The sequence below is a fragment of the Parus major genome, chromosome 8, assembly GCF_001522545.3.
Source record: "Parus major isolate Abel chromosome 8, Parus_major1.1, whole genome shotgun sequence".
NCBI lineage: Eukaryota > Metazoa > Chordata > Aves > Passeriformes > Paridae > Parus > Parus major.
The window spans coordinates 6,850,625-6,867,520 of NC_031777.1; the positions used below are offsets into that span (position 1 = coordinate 6,850,625).

The 16,896-nt window shown below is 45.8% G+C and overlaps 1 protein-coding gene across 2 annotated transcripts in view; it reads left to right on the forward strand.

Annotated features, from left to right (window-relative positions):
- NMNAT2 (nicotinamide nucleotide adenylyltransferase 2) overlaps positions 1-16,896 on the forward strand; it is a 37,831-nt gene that overhangs the window by 1,527 nt on the left and 19,408 nt on the right. The window contains exon 2 of one of the 2 annotated variants that reach the window (XM_015635717.3): positions 3,750-3,879. In XM_015635717.3, coding sequence (XP_015491203.1) covers positions 3,795-3,879 — 85 coding nt within the window. In that variant the 5' untranslated portion in view covers positions 3,750-3,794. Of the gene's footprint in view, positions 1-3,695; positions 3,880-16,896 lie in introns of those variants that run through there. The other variant, XM_033516500.1, reaches the window with a different exon arrangement.

A 16,896-nucleotide genomic window follows, 5' to 3' on the forward strand; every position in this document is an offset into this window, starting at 1 on the left:
CAACCAGGGTGTTAAGTTCTCAACCTTGATAGATACCCAGCTTTATCTCATGGCACCCTTTGGTATCTTCTCCCAGTGCATGATGAACCAAGCCCTGAGAAGAGTTCCCCAGGCTACTCATAAATTTTCAAACCCCAGTTATAAGTCATATCTTTCACTGAAGGCTTCTCAGCCTTCCTTGTTTGAATGTCTCCTCCTACAACGGGTTATCCAAAATGGAAGATTTCTCCCTTTGAGCCAGGCTGTCCCACCCAATGTGGCCTCAGACCTGGCTGCCATGGGTTTGGCAGTTCCCTCCATATCAACTGGCTCCCACTGTAGCTGCTACTGCCGATGCTTCCATTTATTTTCCTATGCCGTTCCATGAGCACGTAGTTCAGCTTGGCCTATCTAGCCTGCCCCAATCTGCCAGTGCAGTCCAGCTTCCTTATATTTGCAAATCCTTTCCCTTGCATGTGCTAGGTTTGCAAGCCTGAGCTTTGGCTAGGTATATTCAGATTGTATCTCAAAAACTGGTGTAAATTTAAAACCTGCTTTTATGGGAACCACGGGTTTTAATCCAACTGGGCCACCAAGTGATCAGCTCCCTTATTCAAGATCCTTTTTTTTTTTTTTTTTTCTTTTTTCTTTCTTTCTTTTAAAGTGCATTGTTGCATTACAAAAAATTCTTAGAGTCATAGGGCTGGCATATGTGGAGCAGAACGGAATCTGCTTCTTAACCCTTGTCAGAAAAGGCTCCAGAATGTGCCAGGATGGCTTCACAAATGGTTTAAGCCCTTTTAATTGTCCTTTTCTCTGATAGGTTTGGGTTCTTTCAAAGAGTTTGCAGACTGACAGCTTAAAAGCCTAAAGCTGGAAGGTTTCTCTTCCTCCTCCCTAGCCCAAGATGAGGGACAAGGTGAGAGGCAGTCCTGGGAGAACTAAGGGTCCCCATCCCTCACCCCAGTGAACACAGCCATGATCTTCCTGCTTTCTGCTGCATGGTCCCCTGCTCTGAAGGCCTGTCTGTGCAGATGGTGAAGAGCTAGACAAATCCATGTGCAGAAGTACCCTTGGTGTGAGCCACAGGCCATGTTTCAGGTGTGCTTGACTGGTCTCAAGTCCCACTGGCAATGATTTTGCAGTGCTGATATGAGCTGCATGTGTAGGCAGATCCCTGTGTTTCTCCATGCTGCTTTCTTCCTCAGAGAATAAACCCCAGCTAATCATCCTTCTGTCCTCTTTGTGCCCTGCTGTAACAGCTCTGCAGGTGGCAGATGGCTGCTTGCCACCATGGGCTGGGTTGGACCTCAAATCTGCTGGGAGTCTTGGGGTGCTCTAGTGCTGCACAACGATCACAGGGAGGGCTGGCAGAGAGCATCTGGCTCCTGCAGCTGGGGCTGTTGTCTGAACCCACATGTTCAGGAAAAGCAGCAAGTAAAAGAAAATACATGCTGGGTTGGAAAACACTGAGGGGAAAAAAGGTGAAATAACCACTGCACAGCCTTGCAGGCATCACTCCTGCACCAAAACCTGCTGCCTCTCCCCAGCCAGCAGCGTTGCTAAGTGACAGATGATTTACCACATCACTCACCATCCAGCAGGCAGCAGGAAAGCCAGGGGAGAGCTACAGACAGGGCTGCCCAGATCTCATCCTCACAATGGGCCGGCAGTTCTGGCCAGACCTTGACCCCACCATAATCAGACAGTGCATAACCTATATCTGGACAGGTGATCTTGATCTTTCACTGGTATTTAAGGTCAAACCCTGGTGTGAAATAAAGCAGGCAGAGAGATTCATCTGGATGGCAGGAGCTGTCAGGACCAGTGGGATGTGTTTGGCATCACCAGGCAGTGGTAGAACTAGGCCAAAGGCAGTTTAGTTCATTTGTGCCTTCTGCAGCAGCAGCACTTAATGCTCCTACAGCTGCAGGTTGCATAAGCTACAGAAGGGTAAACTGCCAAGATGCTTCTTCTCCTAAGGTTGTGAGTCTCTCCTTGTCAGGGTAAGCTTGGAGGAGCAGCACAGGAAAAAGCCCAGCACAACCCCAAAATCTAATCCCACTGAATCATCATATGTCCATACAGAGTCAGTCAGAAGATAGAGCAAGGAACAAGGGACAGAGCACACCACCTGTCTCAGCATCTCTCCCTCAACACCAGCTCAGTCCGAATTAAAAATCAGGATAGAAATATAACCCTGGAGCTTACCACACCCCTATCCAGTGAGACAGACCACCCTTGCTATCAGTGTTTCTCCTAAGAGTGCAGCCAGGGCCTCTACAACAAGCATTTAAGGATTCCCTGAACAAACATATTCAGCATCATCTTGGGTTCATTCCCTAGTGATCTTGCTCCTTCATATCACTCAGGCTGATGAATATCCCAGCACCTGGCTGAGCTGTGAGGGAAAAAGTTTTCAAGCAAAGGACTGTGAATAATTAATCTTAGCAGGACAACGAGAAACACAGCACACTGCTAGGGTAGGGCTAAAAACCTCTGCCATAAGAAGGCAGAAATGAGTGTCTAGGGAGTATCCTTTTAAGGACAGAGGAGGAAGACAGATGAAGGTAGCAAGGGAGACCTGTTGGTGGCAAATAACTCCCTGCTGAGAGGAAAATCTGTGTGTGGGAGCCAGAGATAAGGCCAGGACAGCCATTGGGAAGGGGCTGAAGTGAGCTGCATGCAGCTCCTCTTCAGTGGCTGTAAGCAGAGAGGGCTCTGCTGGCCCTTGTTCAGGTCAAGGAGCATCTTTAGTGGAGAACAGCAATGCTGCAGTCCTAAAAATGAGAAATTTAGAAAATTAGACAGTTGGATAGTCTGGTAGTCTGCAAGTTTACCTTGCAGTAAAGGCTGGTTTTTGGTAAATGCATAACATCTATCTGATGTTGGTCTCTTTCAGGCAATGTATGTGTTTCAGGCAATGGGTGAAGCTGAAGTTAATTTCCCCATAGAACTCCAAGCGCTGAGGCAATATTGTGTTGGGACTGGAGGAGCTGGGATACCTATGCAGGTCCTAGGCTGGGACCCCCTGAGCAGCACAGGGGAAACACACATAGCTGCCCATGAGCACTGAGTTGTGCAGATTACAAAATTGCTTAGGCTGGAAAAGACCTCTGAGGTCATCAAGTCCAATCTATGATTGATTACCACCTTGCCAACTACATCATGGCATTAAGTGTCACATCTAGTCTTTCCTTAAACACCTCCAGGGACGGTGACTCCACTGCTTCTCTGGGCAGCCCATTCCAATGTCTAATCACCCTTTCTGTGAAGAAATTCCTCCTGAAGTCTCTCCTAAGACTGTGTCTCCTTGTCCTTTTGCTGTTTGCCTGGGAGAAAATACTGTGCCCCCACCTGGTTACCCTCCTTTCAGAGAGTTGTAGGGCATAATAAGGTTATCCTTCGGCCTCCTCATGTGCAGATTAAACCTCCTGTTACATCTCCTCAGTCCCGGGGATGCCAGTGTGTCTCTGCTGCACCTCTATGAGTATGAGTGTACATAGAGCAGATGCGGCTGTGTGCCCATCTGTGTGTGTGTGCATGGGCACATCTGTGCCAGGGCGTATGCCCCTCTCCATGACGCGGGGATGGATGTGTATCCGTGGGTGTGCACATGAATGTACACACACGCGTGTGTAGGACTCCACGGAGGCCGCGCCCCGGGCCGTGCTGGAGAGGGGCGGCCCCGGCCCGGCTCCCGCAGCCGCGGCGCCACCCCCGCTCCCGCCCGGCCCCGCTCCATCCCTCCGCCCTCCTCTCTCCCGCAGCCGCACCGAGCCACAGACCGCGGTGGGGCCGGGCAGGGCCGCACCATGACCGAGACCACCAAGACCCACGTTATCCTGCTGGCCTGCGGCAGCTTCAACCCCATCACCAAGGGGCACATCCAGATGTTCGGTCAGTGTCCGCGGCAGAGGGGCGGGCCGGGGGAGACGGGGGGAGCCCTGGGAGAGCTCTTGGGGCTGCACCCCGGGGTGGGGACGTTCGGGGAATGTTTAGGGGCGCCGCTCCGCTGTCGGGGACCGCGGCGGGGCCGGACGCTGTCCCCGGCGAGTGGTGCTGAAGGCGCCGCGGGCGGGGACCGCCCGGGCCTCCCGAACCTGTTCCTCATCCCTGGCAGCTGTCCCCAGTCCTTTAGGGCTGTCCCCCTCGGATGGCTGGGTTCCCCTCTCTGCACTCACGTTCTCATGCTCCCGCCCCCGCAGTCTCCGGGGTTGGTCCTGGCGCTGTTTGTCCGCTGGTATTCGTCCTCGGTCTGCGAGACTGCAGCCGCTGCAGCACTTCCATTTCCTCTAGCCAGGGAGGAGATAGAGCCAAGCAGCCACAGCCAGGTACAAAAGTCAACAAAAATACAGACACTTAATGGAGATATTGGAGTAGTCAACCATTAGATTGATACTAGGTCGAAGGAATGAGAAACGTTTGTGTGAGATGATGCATATTACCAAACGTTCCTGTAATGATACGGATGATGGGGATGCTAAAATCACTGCTACAGCCTGCTTAGGCAAGACAAGAGGGAAGGAAGGAGGGAGAGAGAAAGGGAAGTCTCCATCAAAGGCAGTCTGACATGCCATAAATACTGTTTGGGTAAAGCTCAAAACGCCTGGAAAATCCCTATGCAAACAGTGTCTCACTTGGCTGGGGAGGAGTCATGTGAGGGTGAAATGTCCACTGCAGACCACCTTGGAGTGCAGAGACAGGATTCATTCTTTATGTCTGATAGGAAATTTAAGGCTGGGAAGCAGATACTGAAGGTTTTGTGCTACCAGTGGAGAAGTATCCCTGGGGTTTCTAAAAGCTGTATATAAGTTTCTAAATACATAAAGTATATAAAAATAATTGAAATCAGCTTAGGGTATTTCTGCATCAGACCTGTTTTTGTAGAACATAATGAATTTCACATCAGGTTAGAAAATTATGGTTTTCTAGATGCAAAGGATCACATTGTTATTCCATTTCATAAATGCCAGCAAAATGTAGGCCTGGATATCAATATGCTTGAAATTTAAAAAAAAAATCCTATTCTCTAAGTAAAAAGATCTTGCCAACAAGGATCAAGATGAACTATTTAAAAATAAAAACAATTACTAAATTAAATTACAGAGACTTTGTTGATGGAAGCAACCACTGATGAAAAAGACTTCTGTAATTCACATTTAGTCTCATTTTGATTAAGTAACACTAAAGGTATCCATGCAGCCCTTATTCAGTGAACTAACAACAAGTAACAAAATATATTTTAGAAAATAAGGATCACTGAGATATTAGTATGCAGTGTGTGTTCTTACAGACTCTCAATAAGATTTTCTTTTTGCTCAGTATTCTTTAGTATCTTTATCAAAGATGTGAAAGGATGTGAAAAAAAATCCCTGACAGTAAAAAGTGGCTATGACCCCAAAGTGAGCAGAACAGCAATTCCTGCTGGTAATGAGTCGGTTGTGCTGCCTGACTTGGTTGTTTGATAAAAAGGGCTTGTTCAAAAGCAAAGTCAAATGCAAAGTCATATGTCCAGAGAGGAAGAACACATGTCAAATATAAACAAAAGGCAAATGTCTTCTGCCAAACAGCAGTGGTGTCAAGGACTGTGGGGGGATTGTGCACAACCCACTGAATGCAAACTCTGTGTGGTCCTGTAAATAAAGCAGCAAATGTGATTCTTGTAGATATGAGCTGGGGAATATCAAGCAGAAGAAGAAAGGATGTATTATTTTCGTGTACAGCACTAGCAAACCCCTTCTCTGAGGAACAGTGACAAGAATTACATTAGTTTTGAAAGCCAGGCTTTGAGGCAGGAGACTAAGGAGGCTCAGTTTAGATCCATCCTTAAATATGTTAAAGGGCATCTTGTTCTGCTTGGGGAAGGGATATGTGGTATGTGATGAAAGTGGGAAACTTTATTCAGCAGAGTAAGTACTGGTGAGATGCCAAGAGTGGATCCTGCACCACTTCAAACTACAAATCTGTTGTGTAGGTTTCAGTGAAGGTAATCAAGTAATATGAGAAAGTACCTGGGTGCCTGATGGATTCTCTGTCACATGAAGGCTGTAAATGAACACTAAGACATCTTTCAGGAAGACAGGTTTTAGCTCAGATAGGGTGGCTTGGTGTGGAAATTTTCAATGCATGCATCCTAGAGCTCCTGGAATATATAAAACTTGAGATCCCTGATAGGAACAAATGAGACTTCCATGAGGAAAGGACACAGAATTTAGCTTCTAAATCCCTCATCATTTTTGTTTGAGGAACACTTCTCCCCAAGTCTAAAAGTGTAACCCTGTGAAGCCATAGGAATCTCAACCAAAATCTGTGGTACTCTTCTAGCTTTGCACTATAGAGTCCAAACAAAACAGTAATCTATCCTGTAAATGATGCGTTTCAAACACCTGAATTTGGGAAAAAATATTGTCTTCATCATTCAGAAAAGTATTTGGGCTTTGAGAAGCTAATATGAGGATTTTCTGCTTAACATAGAGAGATAATTTATCTCTTTAACATGCAGCACTAAGTCAAAAGGAAGTACAATATTTGCTCACATATGTCATTGTAAACACACCATTGTATGTCAGCCATCATTTTTCTCAGTGTAGATTTTTCCATGTTTTATTCAAACCAAAACCCAACTTTTTCCCATTGAATTTTTGCCTGAATAGATTGATTAATTATGTGGAAGTCTCTTCTAGTGGGGGAAAGATTCCCATTGAGTTATTCTTTCCATCAGTCATATGAATTTAAGACTCATCACTATCATTGGGATTCCAGAAAGCTGGGATTTTTCTTACAACCCTAAATCTGCAACTGCATTCCAGCACTGAACCTTGTGAGTAGCTGAACTTACTTCAGTAGAGCTCCCCGCTTTGTCTGCCAGTTATAATTCTGGATCACTAGGGCTCCCCAAACGAGGCTGAATCATGTCTGTGTATACAAAATGAATATCATACATATAAATTAATACTTTGCCTAAGATATATAACGTATAACAAAAAAGTAGGTGAGACACAGTCATGTACAGCCATCCCTACCAAGGGGTTGAGGCAAACACCTACATAGTCCTGAAAACACTCCAAGTTATTTGTGGTATCAGCTGTACTTTGAGAGGTGTTCTGAATCACAAATTTCAGTTGTGAAATTTCAGTTTCACAATTCTCAAGCTTTATGTGGCTATGAGAAAAAGTTTGGGATGTTACTGTGGTAGGGTGAAAAGATGGAAGGACAGAGAGGGCAAAGGTTGTTTCCAAAGCTTGACAAAAACATTGGTGGCCTTTAACCCAAAATGAAACTCTATCTATTAGCCTAAGAAGGTATTGAGAAGATAAAGCAGAGCCCAAGCAAAAAGTCTTAATAATTGAAGAAAAATAAGATTCAGAACAAAGTTCTGCATTAAAGCCACATGAAACCCCTACCACTGTTCGATGCAGGCAGTCCACCAGCTCACCTTGGCCAACACATACCAAACCCCAATATTGATGTACAAAACACTCGCTTACGGTGAGAGACTTTTCCAGGGTCAAGCTGTACAGGTATAAGCAGTTTATTATATGGGTAAAGAGAGGGAGAGACCCGTGTCCACCACCAGCCTTAGCGAACATGTGGTCATGGCGGGGGAGAGTGGAGCGGGGAGAGCAGAAGAGAGGTTAAAGAGGGGGGAGGGAGGAATCAAGAGCAAAAGAGGCTTAGGTGAGAAGGGGAACAAGAGAGTGGGGAGAGAGGGGGGGGGTGGAGAGAGAGTAGGGGAGCGAGGGGGAAACACCATAGTAAGAGTAAGAGTAAGAGTAAGAGTAAGAGTAAGAGTAAGAGTAAGAGTAAGAGTAAGAGTAAGAGTAAGAGTAAGAGTAAGAGTGAGAGTAGAGTAAGAGTGAGAGTGAAGTTCCTGTTACAATTGAATGTATGTCTTTCTATAGTGAATATTCTAATTCCCAGTAACCAATCACTACGAGATACACCCACTAAAGAATTTACATATAGCCTATAGGAATTACTACATTACCATATAGTGTTACATTCCAAACTCTGAAAGCTTTACAAATTCCTCTCTTGCTGCTTGACCTTTGGATTCTCTATCAGCAGAAGGACATTGTTTCATCAACAAGGATTGGATTCTCCTTTAGCTGGCTAGGCTATTGTTCTTCGGATATTTATTAACTAGCACTCAGTATCCCATGACTCAAAGCTAGCTCTCATTTTTATTTTGATTCTAGGCTTCATATTTTCAGAATCTTTTGCTAAACAATCATATTCATAAAGTTTCCCTGTTTCATCCTCCCCAACACCCCAAGCAGTTCACTTTCATTTCTTGCCACCACTCAGTGCAGCACTGATCATGGGCCGCTGCTTAACCCTCCTGCCCTGCAGCCAGCTCAGGAGGGGAACCTCTGAGACCTCCCCGCGCTCGCTTTGGATCTCAGGACAAAGCACTGGGACACACTGAGTGGCACAGACACCCAACAGTGGGATCTACTGCCTAAAGTGTATCTTCTCCATCTTGGCTTCCTTACAGTTTGCCTCCTCCTTCCTTCCCATGCAAGCAATGCCATCCACAGGACAAAAGCCAAGGCATCAATGTCAAAAGCAAAACCTAATCCATGCAGCTCTGCTAACACCCCAAAGCCCATGCTGGCACTTCCCCAGACAACGAGCTTGTGCTTGCTTCGACAATTAAATCACTTCCCTATGTGGCCCCAGCTCAGGGAGCCCTAATTACAACTGTGTCCAGAGCTTGAAAATCAAAAGGCAGCTCTGTAGAGCAAGGTAGGAAGCAAATATTTTCAATAAAAAAAATACAGTTTGTTTTGAAGATGGTCTTGGGTAAAATTCTGTGACTGGCATCACCAGATGCACCAGATGAACCAGATCAGAGGCTCCAGGTTCTCTGTCATGGTATTTCAGGGTTGGAGACAGAGCCAACAAATAGCTGGATTTGGAAGGAAGGTGCTGAGAGTAGTTTCTTTGTAGGTTCTGCAGTGGAAAGGGCTTTTACTGTCCTGTGAATGTGTGAGAATTGGAGGATTGTTCTGATGATTTCTTCAAACTGAAATGAGGATTTTGGTGGGGTGAAATGATATCTGGTTGATCAGTGTGCTGTATTTTGATATTATTTTTTTTCTCTCTATTTTCTTTTACTCATTTTTCTTCAAATGTAAAGGAAAAGGCCCCTCTGGAATTGCCCACACCCCCTATTTTTGCATTTTACATTTTTATTTTTCTTGCCTTTTAAGGTTCTCAAATTATTCAGAATCCATTATTTTCATGTGCAAACTTCTAGCTTCCTTCACAAAGCCTTGCTCATCAACCACAGTTTTATTTCTGCCCAGGTCTAAGAACAGCTTCATCTCTAGGGATTGGATGACCCTTCAATTCCCCTTTCCACCTCTGCTTATAAGCCTGCAGAAAGCAGAGCTTCACTGGGGCTTCCCTGCTCTTGCAAAGGAAGATTTCAGCCTTCCTTCCACCCTTCTGGATGCACAGTGCCCACAGGTCCAGCAATGTGGAGTCTGGGGTCCATAGGGATGTTCAGAGCTGGTCTCAGAGGCAGCAGGTTGAGTAACCCCCTCCCAAAAATGGGACATTAATCTGACTCAGTCACAGGTACTTGGCTTTTTTTACAACTGTTTTTTCGGTATTATGAAGCACTTGAAGGCAAACAGATAATTCTAATCAAATCTGTATCATCTGCATCTATTCAGACTGCCTCATCTCCTGTATGGGGATTTAGGGGGTGATGGGTTGCTCCAGGTCAGCTTCTTTGTGAGGATGAGATTTGTGAGATGTCATTTAAATGTGGCCCTCTCATAGGGAGTTTTGGTTCCTCAGATATTATAAACCTGTTTGACTGTGGAGTTTCCCTACTTACCTCATTTCAAACAGTGCCCAGGACTTGGACTTGTCACTGCCTGTAAATAGCCTGAATCCTGAAAATCAGCAAATCTCCACTATCCTTCCCATTTTGTCTAATTAAATTTTCCTTCGGTCCTGTGTGCATCAGTTATTGAAGAGAGTTAATATCCCAACCAACAGCTGGGTAAAAACCATTTCTGGTGGAAAACAATGAAAGGGGACTGCTATCAAACATAAAACCCTCTTGCTTGGTTCTTAGGAAAACTTGAGCAATTAAAAATCTCAGCAGGCTGCTCTTTCATTATCCACTGCAATACTTGTAGAGGAGCAGCAGTGAAGGCTGCTGGATCCCATAGCAAGGGATTTGAGATGAAAGGATGGAGCTGACTAAAGAGGGATGAAAAGGCAGGAGCTGAGGCAGGAACTGAGGCTTTTGTTAATGATGTATTATTTTAATATCCTGAAGTTCAAGAATCACTTTTTCTTATTTTATTGAGATGACTGAACTGCAGAGCAGTTTAATGAGAGCATCGCTGCCTGGGACAGAGCTGGGAGAAATGCTTGAGTAGTATGACAGCATCACCCTTTCCCCTTTGCTTAAATAGGAATATACCGGCAAATGTCCGGAAGCAGAATTCCTTCCCCCTCTGTCTAACAAAAGCTTGTCAGGAGCTTGAGAGAGACTTTGCTCTGCTGTGTGCAACAGCAGTAAGAAGTGCAGGCCCCTGTGAGGCTGCCTCCTGGTTCCATTTCATCCTCAGCTGAAATCTGAATGCATAATTAGCTGGAGGGATCGATTGAAGGAGCGGGTGGTGTAATGGGGCTCTCGGAGGACTTATTGGACAGGGAGAGGATGGCTGAGCTCTGGCCTGGCTCTGTACAGCATTGGAGCTCAGCAGCACCATCAGAGCATAGTGGGAATGACTTGACCGGGACAGAGCCAGGACAGATATTATTTAAAACACTCGAGGTGATGTATTTGACACAGGGAACTGCGGCATCCCTGCTCATCCCTCTGTAACACAGCAGAGGAACTTCCACTGACATCCAAGCTGCTGAAATCACAGCAAACAGCTGAAAGGTTTTCTCGGTACAAGAGGTCTAGGAAGGTAAGTTGTGCCTAGCGCCAAGTGCCCCTGGCTCAGTGTGGCAGTGACACCTGCCAGCCCAGCCCTGGTGCCATGCTGGCTGGGTCACCAACACACCTCCACGCCCAGCACTTGCCCCAAACACATTGAAACTGCAGATACTTTGGGTGGTGTGCTGGGAAGACAAAGCAGCACTGGCAGGACTGCAGCACCCATGGCTCTTCTGGGGACTGTTATATGTTAGTTGATATCACTGCACCCCATACAGACTTGTTTTTCACAGCCTTTTCATCAGCTTCCTGCATCTTAAGCTTCTTCTCTTCATGACCCAGAGTGAGGAGGAGTTTTCCTGAGCACAAAACCGAGACTAAACTCCATCAATAACTATTCAGGAATTCTTTTAAAACATTTATAAGCTCTTAAATATTTGACAGTATTTATTACGGTCTCTGAGACATCACATTGGCTCTATGATAATGCCACCTCCCAAAATGTGCCACGTACCTTCTTTTACTTCCACTGACTATAAACAAACCTGTCAGTGAGAAATCCAGTCCTGCAACCTTATTCAAGAAAGAAACAGAGGCTCTGCTTCTATTTAAAAAACATTTGCGCTCACTGTGATGCTCTTACCTCCCGCACTGTCTTCTCTAATGCTCTTTAGCTTCAGCCTGTACAATGCCAAGGGTATCAATTAGCTGCATGCTGAACACCTGCAGCCCACACTTCTCACGTAACCTTGGGCAACTCATTTAACTGTTTGAGTGGTGCAGTGGGGGAGCCACATCCTTTTGCTGCCAGGCTGCTGTGGGTTTGGTACCACAGTGATGGGGGACAAGGGCAGAAGTGGGTCATGACTATGATCTTTGTGCATCTGAGCAGCAACCGGCCCAAAATGGGCATCCTCACCTCTGCACACATTGGTTTCCAAAATCCCTTCTGGCAGCAAGGCTGGGGGTCTGCAAGAGGTCCTTTGAGCCAAGGAGTCCACCTGTGTTGAAGTGTAACACAAGTACCTCCAACCTCAACCCTAACCTCAACCTATACCTGGGACCAGGGAGCCAAAAGCATCTATGGGAAGACCCAAAAATCTCTGAAGACTGAAAAATCAGCATAAGATAGAGACAAAGCCAGGGCACCTCTGGATTTTGACATGAACATGCCCTCTCTGGTATTAATAAGCCCTCAATCCAAGCACTTCCATGTTGCCATCAGTTCCCAGCCAAGCAGGGATAGATTTTTGGGATGCCCTGTGTGGAGAAAGTCAATAGTGCCCATCACAACCCTGAAAATAAACCAGCGCCAAGGCATAAACTCTCATTCCACTGAAACACCGTTGTTGTTAGAAAAGGCAACCTGGCTCAGAAACCCTTTTTTTCCTCTCCCTTTTAAGCATCAACTAGTTTTCTTCAGTAAGCCTGAGCCACTGGATGTATCTTGGTTATAGTAGCAGAAATTTGCTAAATCAGTATTTGGGAAAAGAGAAGCCTAGGTTCTTTGGAAATATGCATTTTCAAAAGCCGCTGTAGGGCTTGCCTCAGGAGATTAACTGAGATAAGTCTGTTTCAGGGCTGAAATAGTGAGCACAGGCAGAGGAGGTCCCCATGGGGTAGGTGGAGAACCCATCTCTGAGCCAGGCAAGGAAGAACTTGCACAGCCCCTGGTACACAACAGTTTCTATTTTCACTGAAAATCCAACAGCCCCAAACTGATTTTAAGCCTTCCCTGAGGAGATGACATGTCTCTGTGGTTCATTGGCAAGGGAAAGCAGAAAATCCACTTTTCCCAGGACAAGCTGGGTTTGGGATGCTTAAACACATAACTATGCTTCTGGTGTCTTTGCTTTGTACACAGACACGGTTCATGTTTCTTTTTGCGGAAAATGGGGTCTTGAGAATGGGTCTGCAAAGAGGGGGGTTTTCACTGATACACAGCTGCAGTAATGGGAATGTGACATCCCTCTGGTGTCACCTTGAGTCTGAAATCTTACCATGGTTTTGTCAACCCATGCCCTCACCAGCATGCCCCCAACCTTTCTGCCTCTCTGTAGGTGGGATGTTTTCTGCCTGCACAGTCCTGGTTCAGCCAACACAGATCCCAGACAAGGTCAGCTTCTACTTTGCCAGCAAAGGCAAGCCACAGGTCACACATGGGTCAGCTCCATGTGAAGGCAGCCAAAGAGTAGCAAAGAGCTGATGAGCAAAGGCTCCTCATTTTTGCTATGTGGGGAATTGAGAACCATAAATCCTCTGCTCCTGGTAGGATTGCGGTCTTGCTACGTGTCAGCCCAAGGGAGCAGCACAACACATGCCAGGACATAAAAAGCACTGCTTTTGATGCACTACTGTCCTAGTTTAGGGCAGAACGGACAGACACCACAGTCCAGGAGCAGGATGTGGGGGAGTGATGTTTTCTTTCAACACAAACTACATGCTTCTTCTTCCCCTCTCTTTGCTCTCAGAGCCAGTCTTAAAGGTGCAGGACTTAATATAAAACATAAGGCAGCTGGGGATACCAGTATCATAAAGTCACACCAGGACAACTACACAGCTTGGAAATAAAAACAAACAGCGTGCTTCCACAGGGAAATTAGGGCACTGGAAAACAAATGTGGAAATATGTTCGAGTTTTATTTCCCCTTCATTTTTTTTTTTTTTAAAGGCAATGTGTGACACCATTTGCTGACTGAGATGGGGACTGGGACCTCTCCAGCAATGTACATTAAGGTGCCTGTCCTATTTTGGATGTTCTATCCACATTTTGATGAAAGTGACATATAAAACCATGGCAGAATAGTGAAAATCTTGTCTTTTTCTGCTACCCTTTTGCTGTGTGACTCTGTCCATGGGCCCAGGATAACAAAAATCACTTCAAATTGGAGCAGTTTGGACGATACGGAATACTCTCTTATTTGTTTACCAAACATTTTTGCTCTGGATATTTAGACTCTCATCAAAGTTGATATACAACCACAAAATGCCAGATATGTGCCAGATTCACATCACAAATTGATGTTGCTTTACTGTGAGTGGCATGTTACATCACCTTACACCAGCTGGAAAGCCATTAGCCTCAAAAATCCCAGAGGACAGACAGATTTCAGCCAAAGTAGCTCTGACTGTTTTCTCCCAGCTCAGCAACAGAGATGTTAACTGCCCTAATTTGTGCTTAAATAGATCCTGACATTCAGAGGGGCATTTTACACTGAGCGCTGGCAAATCCACATTTTGTCACATTTCTCCCTAAAAACAAGGAAAATACTACACTGGAAGAGAAAAACGCTCCCCCATCAACCATGATACACATGGAGAGTTCTTGCTGATTTGTGGGATGACAGTTAATGCACCAGACAGGGAAAGGTACATGACCTTTCACTTTCCACTTCAATATCACACATACAGAAAATCATCTTACCTAGAGATGCTGAATCCTTCTCCAAGGGCTTCTAAGCAAGTTGTTTCAGTGCTGTTCTGCAGAAGAGAGCTCAAAAAAACTTCTTTAGGTGAAGGCCTCTTCTTCATCCATTTTCAGAATCACAAAATTATTTGGAAGAGACCTTAAAGATTGTCTTGTTACAACTCCCTGCCTTGAGCAGGGATACCATTGCCTAGAGCAGGTTGCTCCAAGCCCCATCCAACTATCTGATAAGAGTTGTTTTTACCTCATTAGGTGCTTTCCCTTACCTCTTTAGCCCAAAGACCTCTATGATACCCAGGTAGTAGCCCTGGGTGTTGAAAACCTTGTGGAAGCATTTAACATGTCCACCCACTCAGCTGCCCACACCTCAGGTGAGATCCAGCATGGTGTTGAGAATGTTTCTACTTTCCCTGCAATACCACAGTAGAGATGTCCAAGCAGTAAGTTATATTGCTTCTCTGTAGAAGTGGAGAGAGTGGCAGCACTGTACTGATCACCCGTCTGACAGAAAAGTAGGTTCAGTCCCTGCCTGGAGGAGCTGATGGCACTTCAACTCAAGAAGCAGCTCCCTGTACTTCTCATGTTGCTCACCAGCAAGAGGCATTGCATGCTCCCTCCCACTCCATTGTAGCAGGATTAGCAGCTACAGGAGGGAAAAGCATCTTGGCCTGGGTTGTTTTGCCATGCTTTTCCTCAGATGCTCCTCATCTCAGTTTTGGAAAACAGGTATCTGCTAAGGAGTGCAGGAGCCTCCCTTGGAATGAAAATTTTGAAATCAAGGGACTCTCAGGCAGAGATCTGTGGATAGGAATAACAGTTCTTTACTAGTATGTATAATGAGGCACTCAAACAACAATAACCACAGCATTAACAACAAAACAGAACCAGGGACCCTGTGACAGTCCTCTCGGCCAAGGCTGGAAAGGATGGAGTAGAGGCTTTGCTTCCCAAACCCCCTCAGGTGGGCAGTCCCGGTGCTCCTTCAGGGCTCTGAGGAACACTCAGCTGGAACAGCAGGGATGAGTTGAGATCCTGGGCCGGTGGACGAGATGTATCAGCAGCTCAGCAGTGGTGGCCGGCACTGCCACACGTCCTGGCAGGACAGGGGGTGCGAGACGCACTAACAAGAAGGAGAAGAAGCAGCAGCTCTGTCTGCGTGATGGCAAATTCCCTTCTCTCCGCAGCAACAGCTCCCAGCAAAGTGTGCTTCTCTGAAACTGAAGAAGCCAGCAAAACTGTCCCCGCCTTCCCATTTTCTTGCCCCTTTCCCCCCTGGGCCCAGCCGGACTCTGTGTTTCTCGAGCATCCACCAAGTAACAGCAGTCAGGTTTTCCCTGCAACTAATGGGTAAAAATTCCACAGGTGAGTCAGAACTAAAAGGACACCTAACCCCCAACACTGTTTTTCAAGGTCTAGGACTTGGGAGCTCTTCCTCCTGGACTCCTGTGTAACTTCTCAGACCCTTGCAATACTTCACTCCTAATAAAAGAGGGAAAAATAGGATGTCTTCAACTTCAATTATATCAAATAGGTTGTCCCTCTACAGCTTCATGGAAGAAACCCAGATTCCCTGGGACCAGCCAGGTCCCCTGCCTAGGCCCCATCTAGCTGGGGCTCCAGGAAGTGCTCTGCTATTTTTAGGTCAGCTTACTGTGACTCAGTCTCCTACTTTTATTATTCTTAGTTAGTTTGTTTGTTTTAAACAACTAGTTTCACCTTTCTGCTTGAAGCCAGGCGTGGTTAACAGATGGTGGCAGCATGAGTATCATTAGTCATCCCTTGTGTGGCTTTGAGTTGGACACTAGTGGGAACCTGAGTGGGCTGGCAGGGTCAAACCCTGCAGAATCACCTCTCAGGGTTGGCTTACACAGCCTCCACTTCCACCACAAATCTTGAGGCACTTGGTGACCAGTGCTTTTTCTGCATTTATGAAAAGTGGATGAAACTAATGTGCAGCAACACCTGAAGCCCTTCCAATATTTGTTATTTCCACTGTTCCTGGTACAGCTATGGACTAGTGGGGTGGGGGAAATTGTAACAGAACAATTACCTCAGAGTAAGATTTTAATAATCTTAATGGGATTTTTCTACCAACCAAAAGTCTCCTGGGAATCTGACTGAAATTGTCTAAGAGGCACTGATCATGAGGTAGGACAGGCTATTTGAGTCACTGGGATCTCCGCAGGCTTGCCTTGGGAAGGGTCAATCCCATGGTAAAGAATTAGTCTCCTGCTTCTTCCCAAAGAAGAGACTTCTCTTGAAGAGCAGCCAGGGCTTGCTCTAGTAGAAATGTCTCTTCTGGGAGCCCAGGGAGAGGAGATGCCAATAGTTCCCTCACCTCTAACCAAGATCTGACTGTGGGTGAAGATACTGGTTGGGACCCTGAACAAGGCTCTGGGGTAAGCAGGAAAGCTGGGCTTTGGGAGAAGGACACCTGTGATGAATTCATCCCTGATTTGGCATTCAGAGTACTTACAAAAAATATATCTATATCTATATCTATATCTATATCTATATCTATATCTATATCTATATCTATATCTATATCTATATCTATATCTATATCTATATCTAT